The 12978-nt window shown below is 40.6% G+C and overlaps 2 protein-coding genes across 2 annotated transcripts; one reads left to right on the top strand and one right to left on the bottom strand.

Moving 5' to 3' along the window:
* Window positions 1-3197: 3197 nt before the first annotated feature.
* On the bottom strand, window positions 3198-4591 carry LOC130118887 (hemoglobin embryonic subunit alpha-like). Its single transcript, XM_056287169.1, has 3 exons — window positions 4497-4591; window positions 4170-4377; window positions 3198-3326 (listed from the first exon to the last, which is right to left on the bottom strand). Exons 1-3 carry the CDS (start codon window positions 4589-4591, stop codon window positions 3198-3200), a joined length of 432 nt encoding a protein of 143 aa, XP_056143144.1.
* Window positions 4592-6208: 1617 nt separating this feature from the next.
* LOC130119729 (hemoglobin subunit beta-like) lies at window positions 6209-7420 on the top strand. The gene is made up of 3 exons (XM_056288334.1): window positions 6209-6317; window positions 6437-6659; window positions 7251-7420. Exons 1-3 carry the CDS (start codon window positions 6226-6228, stop codon window positions 7377-7379), a joined length of 444 nt encoding a protein of 147 aa, XP_056144309.1. The 5' UTR covers window positions 6209-6225; the 3' UTR covers window positions 7380-7420.
* The last annotated feature ends 5558 nt before the right edge of the window (window positions 7421-12978 follow it).

Genomic DNA, 12978 nt, shown 5'->3' with positions numbered 1-12978 from the left:
CAAAATGTCTACAGCTTTGAAGGTCCCGAACAGCACAGTGGCCTCCATCATTCGTAAATGGAAGACGTTTGGATCCACCAGGACTCTTCCTAGAGCTGGCCGCCCAGCCAAACTGAGCAATCGGGGGAGAAGGGCCTTGGTCAGGGAGGTGACCAAGAACCCGATGGTCACTCTGAAAGAGCTCCAGCGTTCCTCTGTGGAGATGGGAGAACCTTCCAGAAGGACAACCATCTCTGCAGCACTCCACCAATCAGGCCTTTATGGTAGAGTGGCCAGACGGAAGCCTCTGCTCAGTAAAAGGCACATGAAAACCCGCTTGGAGTTTGCCAGAAAGCACCTAAAGGACTCTCAGACCATGAGAAACGAGATTCTCTGGTCTGATGAAACCAAGATTGAACTCTTTGGCCTGAATGCCAAACGTCACGTCTGGAGGAAACCAGGCACCTCTCATCACCTTGCTAATACCATCCCTACAGTGAAGCATGGTGGTGGCAGCATCATGCTGTGGGGATGTTTTTCAGCGGCAGGATTAGTCAGGATCGAGGGAACGATGAATGGAGCAAAGTACAGAGAGATCCTTGATGAAAACTTGTTCCAGAGTGCTCAGGACCTCAGACTGGGGTGAAGGTTTACCTTTCAACACTACAACGGCCCGTAAGCACACAGCCAAGACAACGAAGGAGTGGCTTCAGGACAAGTCTGTGAATGTCCTTGAGTGGCCCGGCCAGAGCCCAGACTTGAACCCCATTGAACATCTCTGGAAAGACCTGAAAATAGCTGTGCAGCGACACTCTCCACCGAACCTTGCAGAGCTCGAGAGGATCTGCAGAGAAGAATGGGAGAAATACCCCAAATATAGGTGTTCCAAGCTTGTAGCTTCATACCCAAGAAGACTTGAGGCTGTAATCGCTGCCAAGGGTGCCTCAACCAAGTACTGAGTAAAGGGTGTGAATACGTATGTACATGCAATATTTCAGTTTTTTATTTTTAATACATTTGCAAAACTTTCTACAAAACCTTTTTCGCTTTGTCATTATGGGGTATTGTGTGTAGATTGATGAGAAAAAAAGGAATTTAATCCCTTTTGGAATAAGGCTGTAACATAAAAAATGTGGGGAAAGTGAAGGGGGTGTGAATAGTGTAACGTGCACAGATAAGAAGACATGCTGGCCGCTGGCTCGCGGGCCTGACCCTTTAGTCTAGCGGTTAGCGATGCCTCCTGCGGTGCGGACGATACGGGTTCGCTTCCCGGCCGCGGCAGTTCCTGTGGTTGCGTGTCCCCCTGAATTCGCTACATTGGTGTCAAAAGTGGGATGGAGCGACCGTAAGGCCATCGGAAGCGTATGCGCCCTGAGGTGTGAAGGAGCTGATATGCTTAACCGCGGGGACGCGCTTCCCGAAGGAGGGGGATAGTGTAACGTGCATGGATTATTAGACACGCTGGCCGCTAGTTCGTAGGTCTGACCCTTTAGTCGAGCGGTTAGCGTTGTTCACATTTCACCAGCTTTTTTATATATATAAAGATATATATATATATGCTGAGTGCCAGACGCACGAAACAGGCCTGTACTATTAAAACGTTTTTTTCCTGTATCCGTGTTATATATATATATGCTACCTTGCCATCTTGCCGAAATGTCGGTGATGAGCGCCTGCCGGTGGCTGCAGATCACTTGAACATGGATGGAAGGGTAGACATGTTCCTCTGTCAGGGTGCCATCGATCATCCCAATGGGATTTCAGCTTTTGAGTTTTTTAATAATAATAATAAATTTGCCAAAATTTCTATAAATATGTTTTCACTTTGTAATTATGCGTTTTTGAGTGTAGATTAGTGGGCAAAAATGGCAGTTTTATCCATTTGAAGTTAAATTAACAAATGCGCAAAAGTGAAGGGGTCTGAATACTTTCTGAAGCCACTGTATATGTATTTATAAGGCTTATAGGCTAACCCTAACCCTATAAGGTCCACTTTATGATATAGGCAGGGAAGTCCTCCCTCCAAACATGTTTTAATTTGCAACACGTCCTCCATGTCTCCATTGCTAAGGCCAAATCAACGCTATATTCCATCATATATGCCTTTGCCCCTTGTTAATTTAAATGTAATTGTTCCAAATTTATCCAAATGTGTCGGCCCTGTGACGGCCTGGAAGCCTGTCCAGGTCGTCTCCCCGCCTGCCGCCCAATTACTGCTGGGATAGGTTCCAACATCCCGTGACCCTGATTGGGATAAGCGGCTTGCATAATGGATGGATGGGTGGATGTTCCAAATTTATCTACAGGAAACGGCTAACGGGACATTATTGTTATTATTATTATTATGTCAACATTATCCTCGAGACAGCAGCGGTTCAGAGGTGACTGTTAAAGTAATGAATAACAGAAGCAGCACTGATAGCTTCTTAAACACAGAACTTGCCTCCTCACAACATCTTCTATTGGTTTAGAAAGGTCAAGGGTTATTAAAAGACGTATGATCCAGTCAAACATCAAGTGATTTGCATGCATCTTATACCCCGGATGATCATTTCAATCCATAACAATAACAGTTTACCATGCTCCCTAATTATTATCATTATTATTATTACTGCTATAACAGCCTACTATTACTACGACCAGTACATTTCATTATGTGTTAAATTAATTTTATTTCATAACTAAATATTGCAATTAAAAGGGTTACACTTGAATCCTGACAACATAATGTAAAAGGATGTGTTAAGGTGATATAATGTGAAAAGAAGATCAACTATAACTGTGTGTATGTAGTCTATGGCAGCCTGGTCATGTATACTGAAAGCTTCAGATACGTTAGGAAGAACATCATTTTATTACATCCTTTTTTGAATTTATTTTATTAGTCATTTTGAGGGCTCAGCTGTATTTCTTGGCCATCTATTAATGTATTGCTTAAACACATACTAACTTGATTTAAGCCAAAAAGACTCAATATTTCCATTTTCATAATGTCTTAATTTTAATAATTCACATTATACAGGCAGTGACATTGCTTGAGATTTTGACCCATCTATTGTTTTTTTAACAAAGTTTATTTATATATATATATATATATATATATATATATATATATATATATATATATATATATATATACGTGTGTGTGTGTGTGTGTGTTACTGCACAAGAACATGTATTAATGTATTATGTTAGTTAGGATGAAGGCCGCAGGTGTCTCATCGGTATCTCTCAGACAGAGCCAGGGCTGTGGCAGCCAGGAACTTGTCCAAAGCCAGTTGAACCTCTGGGGTGAAGTCTTTGGGCAGTAGGATGGCCAGAACCACCATGAGGTTGTGGAAGAGGATCTGTGGGAGAAGAATAAATGCATTATCATTCATTACTCATTGCGAAACGTGCATACAGGTCAGAGTCATTACATGACCTGAGCTCCTTAGCCACTTATTAGCTACTACAGCCATAGTAGCTAATGAATGCAGCATGTCTGTTTTTCTGTTGCGTGTTGTGAGGTCATTTCTTTCCCTGAATGATACGTTGTTTCCCCCTCTTCTTTTCATCTTCTTCGTAAGAACAAACTCAACCTGCCCTATCCTGTCCACAGAGCTATCCTCAATTGAAGCAGACCCAGGAAATTGCAAATAGGCCTAACCTGTTGGCTATAGCAAGATGTTCCTGACAAATGTCGTCAGTGACTATACACAGCATTTGTTTTCATGGATCTTTTCTGCGAAATCAAACATCTCAAATGCTGTATCTGTCTCAGAGCCAAGTGTAGGAGATAGTTAATGGATCAGTATGCAATTACTGCAACTTTGACATTCATGTCATACAATATGTTGTCTTTTACTTTGGAATAGATTAATATTGATTCTTTCTACAGTGTCTGCTGTACAAAGTAAAAAATCAAATGCCACTTGGCCACATTTGCACAACAAAGTGCTTGGCCTTCTTACATGAATCGCAAATCACAGCCGATAGGCAGTTTACTTTGGCTGTATTGCAGTGCTATCTAATTATAATGACAAGATGTTCCCCGGGAAATGATTTGCCCTTATAGTTTACCCCTATTTAGCCCCTGCCCCTCTAAAGTCTCTGTGCACAGCATTAGTTGAACTGTTTATGCAATGAGCTATAATGCCAAAGATTCCACTTCAAATACACAATCTGGCCTACATGCATAGGCTACTTACCTTGAAGTTGGAAGGATCCACTTGCAGTTTGAAGGCATGCAGCTCACTGAGGCTCAGCAGACCTCCGGTAAGGTCGTCCATCTTGGACACGGCGTCGCTAATCCCCATTATGATGACCTTACCATGTGCCTTCAAGGGGGCTGAGTTGGCGCTCAGGTCCTTCCAGTGGGTGAAGTAAGTTTTGGTTTGAGGGTACACCCTCAGCATCCTGGAATGAATTTGTCATGAGGAGGGAAAAAAAATGTGTTTCAATTTCAATTGAAACATTATTATTGTCACAACACGCAGGTCATTCAGAAGTTGCCCCTGCACGTACAAAAATTTTACCTGTAAAGAGCGTTTGGTCCGACATCCTCAACCCTTTTGGATACCTTAACCCAGAAGGCCTTGACTGTGGCCTTGTCCTTGTCAGTGAGACTCATGTCAGCTGACTCAGCAGAGAAATGCTGGTCTCCAGCAGTGGGGGGCATTTATGCATGAGACATAGTGTAGACACACCCAAGTCTTTACGCAGTTTGGATGGACTCCAACTGTAACAGCATGGCCTTCCTGTTTGGTGCCGTTTTTTTTTAACAGTCTAATTCTTGGATTCAAAACCACTTATGCTGGTTTCAATTTCAACTCCTGTGTAGAATTTAAAGAGGCTCGACTCTGGAAAGTTCTCAAAATAAATGAATGAATGAAAATCAAAAACTGTGTAGACCTACACTGTATAAAATATAAGCCCCTTAATAGGCCTTTATTCATTAAAAACTTTCAGTTGCCAGCTCTGCAAATGTCATACAGTTAATAAACAGCATATTAAAGTGTTATTGTAAATGTTTGCAATGTTGCAAACTCCAGTCTAAAATCTTCAAGTCAAGCAGGGTACATTATTACTCTGAAATAAAAAGCTTATTATGATGACGTTAATAGCCTACATTGCCATGATGGAATTGTATCTAAAAAAGGGGGCCCTCGATAAAATAATTAATTTGAAACTAATCTGAACTTTATTAAAGTCATTACTGTTGCTTAAATCAATCAAAAACAAATTAAAGTGTTGGGATAAGAGAGTTTCGTATTGTGATTATTTTAAGTTGTGTTACGTGAATTTGTCAAGTCATGCAATGTAAAATGTGGATCAACAGTAAAAGAAGGTGTTTGACAACGTTATGTTGAAGTGTTGCCATCAAAAACTACGAAGGCTTTAAAACGGCAATAAGCATAACAGACAGAAGCAGAAGACAAGATAAGTTATAAGGGATTTAAATCTTGGCCCTGCAATTAATTAATATGAAAAGATTTGGCAATCAGTTGACAGGGCCAGGGTCGACTGAGGTCATCACTGTCTGGCATCTGTTGCTGAGAGTTGAACTGGCAAAAGACGGAATTAATGTGACTGTGGAGGGGCGGACCTACTCAGATGGTGAAGATAGTGTTTTTCTTGGTGTACTGGAACTGATAGTATGGTTTACGTCAATGTGCCAGTCCTAAGTTCCCTTAAGGTCAAGCTATACACGCGTCTTCTCACTGTCCCATTTAAGCGCAAACTCCATAGTCATCTATTTATTATTCCTCACACAAATGTGATCAATGTTAATAAAGAACTTTTTATCTTTGACATAGCTTATATTAATCGTAAAAACACATCTCTCTTGATTTGATACCGTACCCAGGGATTTTGGGCCCATTAGCAGATATGTTGTAATGATTTTTAAAGGCCCCTGTTAGTTAGGGACCCTCGGAATCATCCTACCTCCCTGCCGCCCTTGATACTGTCATTTATTTAATATATATCAGATGACGCTGATTAATGTATATAAAAGGGGTCTTTTTCTTTGGGCTTGGCTTGTGCGTACCAGTCAGTTGTGGTGATCCTTGATAAGGACAGATGGCTGTGGTAGATTGCCAACGCAGTTTTGGCACTGAGTGCACAAGTGGTCATCCTTCTAGAATCTGATTCGCTGGAATTGTTGCCAACTGGGCGGAGGATTAAAAATATCTATATATATATACACGCCTATGTATTTGGTGGTATGTGTCCCTTATCACTTGGATTCAGTCCGAAAACATCATGGTCGAGTGGACAGCTGCCGAGCGTAATGCCATCAAAGAGATCTGGGGGAAAATTAAGATTGATGAAATTGGACCGCTCGCCCTTGCAAGGTAAAATGAATACCAATGATGAATTAACTTGTAGACTGCAATTTTCACTGTGTTGTCATAGTAATTACTGGAAAAGAACTTGTACGGCCTTTAGAATAAATCTGTCCTTTCAATTGTAGATGCCTCATTGTGTATCCATGGACTCAGCGATACTTCAAGTCATTCGGAGACTTTAGCACCACCAAGGCTATTATGAGTAATCCCAATGTGTCCAAGCACGGCGTGACTGTGATGAAGGGCCTGGAGAGAGCTGTGCAAAACTTGGACGACATCAAGAAAATCTACGCTCCCCTCAGCTTAATTCATTCTGAGAAGCTCCATGTGGATCCCGACAACTTCAGGGTAAACCCACACCGTGATCAGACAAAATACTGCAATTCAAGATAAGAAAACTATTCTCACACTGGAATTAGATCACCTTCATTTATTCAGTAACCAGAGTTCTTATCTTTACTTCCCTCTTGTAGCCAGCACCTGTCTGTAGACATCGCTATTTTTGTGTGCAAATATAACTCTAACCATTAATACACTAAAAATGGTTTCGCATGGAGGAGCACAAGAAGATATGTGGCACTTGAAAAGCTGATAGGTTCATAGGTATAGCTTCATTATTTTGATTTGATCACATTTCACCAATATCAATCTTCAACTGCAGTTTGCTGCTGTTGATTCTGCTGCGGGCAGTGGTTCTCAATCTGGTCCTCAGTTTTGCTGACAGTAATTACATTTACCTGCTGTTCCGGGTCTAAAACCTCCGACTGGAGGCTGGGATAATAACTGGAACGACATGTGAATGTAATGAACAGCATCATAGAGGACCGGACTGAGAACCACTGCTGTTAAGGCAACAATGTGTGAGGAACGGGCACATCACTAATGATAGTGGCCTGCTAGGACACGGTGGATGAGGCTCAATTCTTTCTCCTTTTGCAGTTGTTTGGCGATTGTCTGACCATTGTTGTGGCCTCAAAGCTGGGAAGTGCCTTCACCACGAACATCCAGTCTGCCTGGCAGAAGTTTATCTCCGTGGTGGTTTCAGCCCTTGGAAAACAGTATCATTGAAAAGCTTTCATTGCTTTTGTCGAAACACAGCTGTGTGTACATTTAAGAAATGACAGCTAGATGGCTCCCATGTGATCAATAAACTCACTGAAGCCAACATGCTTTCGTTCTCTTCTATTTTCTGCCTCCGTTTTAAATCGATCTTGAGATTCCTATTTGAAAAGTGCCAAAATTAGAAAAGTGTAACATGTGCCATGTGTTGAAGCTGATGTACCCATAGGTGTTTGCATACTTGGATGTATAAGGCAGGGGCGAGTTTATGAAACCAAATTGCTCATTAATAGCCAAAAAGAAATCTTAAGTAAAATGAACAAAACAGAAAAGTCTCATATTGTTCTGTTCCGGATTTTCTTTGTCATGCATTTGTGGATATTTCAGGGCCGCTGCAACAGGGGGGGGGGTAAGGGCACACATTATAGAGGCAACTTAAAAAGATGACTGTGAGGCAAATGCAATAGATATTAAAAAGTTCAGAAAGCAACATTTCTAGCCAGCTTTCTTTACAAGATTTTTCAGTTCTAAACCTCACATTGAGATTTGAACCAAATTTTAAAAAAAAAAAATCTTGCTTTTAACTTTAATCTTTCACTTTTCTTCATTGATAAAACTTTAGATTTTGAGTTGACCTTCCCCTCCCTTTTTTTCCCCCAGTTGTATCCGGCTAATTATCCCACTCCTCTGAGTCAAGTCAAGTCAAGTCAATTTTATTTGTATAGCCCAATATCACAATTTACAAATTTGCCTTGGGCCGTCCCGTTCACTGCTCCACCCACTCAGGGAGGGGTGCAGACTACCACATGCCTCCTCCGGTACATGTGGAGTTGCCAGCCACTCCTTTTCACCTGACAGTGAGGAGTATCACCAGGGAGGCGCTAGTGCAACGACCAGGACACATACCCACATCCGGCTTCCCACCCGCAGACATGGCCAATTGTGTCTGTAGGGACGCCATACCAAGCCGGAGGTAATACAGGGATTCGAACCAGTGAGCCCCATGTTGATAGGCAACGGAATAGACCACTATGCTACCCAGACACCCTCTGAGTTTATTATTTCTATTCTATTTACAAAATTCTTGAATTAAATACAAATATAGTTAAGCCAATAAACTTAACTTAAACCACTTTACAGCTCATTTGAAATGTTAAAGTATAGTCTATTCAAAGCACTAACAAACCAAAAGGGAGAGTAGCACGCTTTCTAAATCTTGACCAAAGCAACTGCAAAATGTACATAATTTATGCAACAACATAGAATACATGCTTTTATGCCATAGTGATAGGGACACATAGCATTTTTAAGAGATTAAAAGGGTGAATGACAGAGGTCATGAAAAAGTATTTTCCCCCTACCTGATCTCCATTTTTACATATTTGTCACACTTAATTGTTTTAGATCATCATACAAAACCTGAACAAACACATAATTCAGTCTTTAAATTGTAATTTTTTAAGGCAAAAAGGTACCCAACACCAACTGACCCTGTGTGAAAAAGTAATTGCCTTCTTAGTTAATCAACCAATTAGCAAAATTTAATGGATCATTGGATTAAATTGGAGGCGGCACGGTGGCACAGTGGTTAGCGTGGTCGCCTCACAGCAAGAAGGTCCTGGGTTCGAGCCCTGGGGTAGTCCAACCTTGGGGGTCGTCCCGGGTCGTTCTCTGTGTGGAGTTTGCATGTTCTCCCCGTATCTGCGTGGGTTTCCTCCGGGTGCTCCGGTTTCCTCCCACAGTCCAAAGACATGTAGGTCAGGTGAATCGGCCGTACTAAATTGTCCCTAGTGTGTGTGTGTGTGTGTGTGTGTGTGTGTGTGTGTGTGTGTGTGTGTGTGTGTGTGTGTGTGTGTGTGTGTGTGTGTGTGTGTGTGAGTGAGATGGGCTGGCGGCCTGTCCAGGGTGTCTCCCCGCCTGCCGCCCAATGACTGCTGGGATAGGCTCCAGTATCCCCGCAACCCTGAGAGCAGGATAAGCGGTTTGGATAATGGATGGATGGATGGATTCAATTGGAGCAGACACACCCAGGCTTGTTTATTGCCAGCCCTGTTGAATCTAAACGTGACTTACATAGAACCTTAACATCAATGTGTAGTAAGCTACAAGTTCTCAACTAATAGCACACTATGTTGCCATCAAAACAAATTCCAGCAGAGATGCAGGGGAAAATAAGTTGTAGAGATATAATAGCCTGGAAAGGGTTACAACGCCATTTCTAAGGCTCTGGGACTCCAGTGAACCACATTGAGAGCCATTGTCTCCAAATAGAGGAAACTTGGTAGTGTGATAGTGTGGGGATGTTTTGCTGCCTTAGGCCCAGGGAGACTTGCCATTATTGAAGGAACCGTGAATTCTGCTCTCTACCAGAACATTCTGAATGAGAATGTTCAGTTATCAGTCTGTGATCTGAAGCTGAAGCATAATTGAGTTATGCAGCAGGACAATGATCCACAACACAAGTCCATCTCACAGAGGCGCAATAGAAACAAAATGAAGGTTTTGGAGTAGTCAAAGTCCTGACTTGAACCCCATTGAGATGCTGTGGACCTTAAATGAAGAGTTCACGCTTGAAAACCCTCCAATGTTGCTGAATTACAGTAATTCTTGGAAGAAGTGTGGGCTTAAATTCCTCCACAGCAATGTGAAATACTGATCTCCAATTATAGGAAGCGTTTGGTTGCAGTTGTTGCTGCTTAAGGTGGCACAGCCAGTTATTAAGTTCTGGGGGGCAATTACTTTTCCATATGGGTGTTTGATAACTTTTTTTTCCTTCATTAAATGAAATAATCATTTTAAAACTGTATTGCTTCCTTGCTATATCAAAGTAACATCTCTGTATGATGTGAAAAGTAAGTACATCAGCCAAGAGCCTGTAAGTTTTGTGGGGGTTTTTTCGGGAGTCTCCACTTAAGAGCTCCTTATGGGTAAAAAAAACCCATCAAATTCAAAAGCTCATGCATGCAGTTTTGTTGTCGTCGTTCTCCAATTTCATGGGAATAATAAAGCCACAAATTTTCTATAGCTATATCTCATCCGTTTGCTCTGTTTCAAATACAGTGACTGATTGCTATTTACATATGTAATATAGGCAAGGCTCAGCGTTTTCGGTTTTTACCGATTTTCACCGAAAAATACCCAGATTTTTCAAAAGGAGCAGATCGGTTTAAACTGATTTTCACCTGGATTTTATGTTTCCACGGATCCAAAAGTGGTTCCTGGTCGTGTGAGGTTACGTAACAGTGTCCTCTTGTGGCGAAATTCGGTACGCTGGATGGCTTTGAAAAATAAAAACCGAAAAAGCTGAGCCTTGAATATAGGCTGTGTTCATTTCTGAGATGGCATGGTTTAAAACCATGCATACGGACGTCCTGGATCTGGAAACATTTGTAACGGCTCATCCAACTTCAAACGACCGTCCACTTTCCCCTCTCCTTCCGTCTGACCATGAAACCCGTTTTGTCTCGTTTTATTCAAACGCCCAATTTTGCAAACAAGGCTTTGTGATTGTTAACACTTCATGCCAGTTTGTCTTTGGTCACGCCACACAGAATAACAGCAAGTCATTTTGTGTATAAGTTAACCCTCTACCAGTTAAAAGACCACATAGAGCCAGACCACCCCCGCATGTCAACGCTTACCTTCAGCTCTGTGTTCTTCACCACACTGAGAAGTTCCAATTTTGCACAGGCCCACCACAAGAACAAACTCCATCCATTTTTTTCAGGGGGGGGGGGGCAACAACTATGTATTTGGTCCTTTGTTGTAGCGAAAAATTTAAACTTTTGATGACCACATTAGGAACAACATTAGTAAAGTGACTGAAGTTCAACTGTAAGTCAGAAGACGTATAGATCATGAGGGCAACAGCTTGCTGAAGAACTGCTTCGTCATTTTACTCCCACTACCATGACTGGTAAACAAGCAATCTTGACACTACGCCTTACCAAAGTCTGGAAACGCCCAGGAAAATACCAATTAAAAAAAAAATCAATCCCTCAATCACACAACAACTTTGGGCCTTTTGACCTTAAAAGAATGTATAAACAAATTAATATGTCAGTTCGTAGCACATACAAACTATAGATAGGACAGCCCCTTAACTTTAACATAATAATGAATTTGGAGGGCATGAGGCATTTGATGTCTCAAATAAACTTAATAAGTTACATAAGAGTGCTCTGATTCTCTTTCCCCACCAATAATAAGTTTCTACTTATAGAGCACCTTTCCAGAGCTAAAGGTTGTCTAACAATGTTAAATATTAACACCAATTGCTTTATTAATGAAAAGGCTATACTATTTGATTAGTAAAACATATTGAAGTTAAAATAATGAACTAATAATAATAACAATAATAGCTTAACATATCTTGTAAGTAATGATGATGTTATAGAATCAACATCTGTTAATGTGTGAAAAATGTAAAAAATCTTCAGGAAAAAAGAGAAACCAAAATGTAGGCAACATTTTAAATTATTTTGTGTGGCCTAAATATCCAAAAGCATCCAGTACTTTACCTGTGCCCCCGTACAATCGGGTTAGTGGTTGTGTCAGGAAGGGCATCTGACGTAAAATTTTGCAAAATTAGTCTGCAGATTGACAAGACCATACCGGATCGGTCAAGGCCCGCATTAACAATGGCCAGCACTGGTGCTGTGACCTCACAGGGTTCTGATGGAAACTATAAAATCTGTTGTGGCAACCCCTGAAAAACAGGGAAAAATGTGAAAGAAGAAGAAGACTTTTTTTTTTTTTACTAAAGTCTTCAAATATCATCAAAGATCTTCAAATATCTTCAAACATCAGCAAAGGCAGTATATTCTACAACAACAAAGTAGGCTAAGAACAGTACATCAAACATATCAAAGACAATGAAAACAAAACAAGGAAACAGAAATAGTAAATTAAAAAGAGATAAATTACATAAAAAAATAAAATAAAATAGGACAATACAATATTCCAGGGGTTAAATTGCATTAAATTGTTCAAATAATTTTTGGATGTTTCTGCTTGTCATACATTTTAGAGATTGGGGAAAAGTTGCTAATTCATTTTTAAAGGCTGCTAAACAGGGTTGTGTTTTGCAATATTTGCATTTGTGTGTAAAATATTTTGCCAAAATAATTACATTATTCAATAAGAATTCTATATTTCCATCCTCTATAAACATTCCAACTGTGACACTTTTTAGTAGAGCACCAATGCTAGATTTTGACCATATATATTATATCAACAATTATAAGTAATATTACAGTGGAAAAATAAATGATCCGTTGTTTCTATTTCTGTCTTGCAAAATTGACAAGAATTACAGTCTACATTAAAATTTAATCTTATGAATTCACTGGAGGGGTAAATTTCATTAATTATCTTGACGTGAACCTCTTTGGCTTTTGGGGGGGATAGGGAATGAAATGTATCTTTTTCTAATTTCATGGGCATTCAAATTTGAGTACATGTCTAAAATATAATTCCTTCTTAAAGGGTTAGGATAACATATCTTCAACAGCGAGTTTTTGATGAAGTAATTCTTGCAGGTTCTATCAACAAATTTTAAGTTGTCAGTCATTAAGGGGTGAAGTGTGGGGCTGACAGAAGAGTAAAT

The sequence above is a fragment of the Lampris incognitus genome, chromosome 10 (genome assembly GCF_029633865.1).
Source record: "Lampris incognitus isolate fLamInc1 chromosome 10, fLamInc1.hap2, whole genome shotgun sequence".
Lineage (NCBI taxonomy): Eukaryota > Metazoa > Chordata > Actinopteri > Lampriformes > Lampridae > Lampris > Lampris incognitus.
This window is presented reverse-complemented; position numbering and strand designations above follow the sequence as displayed.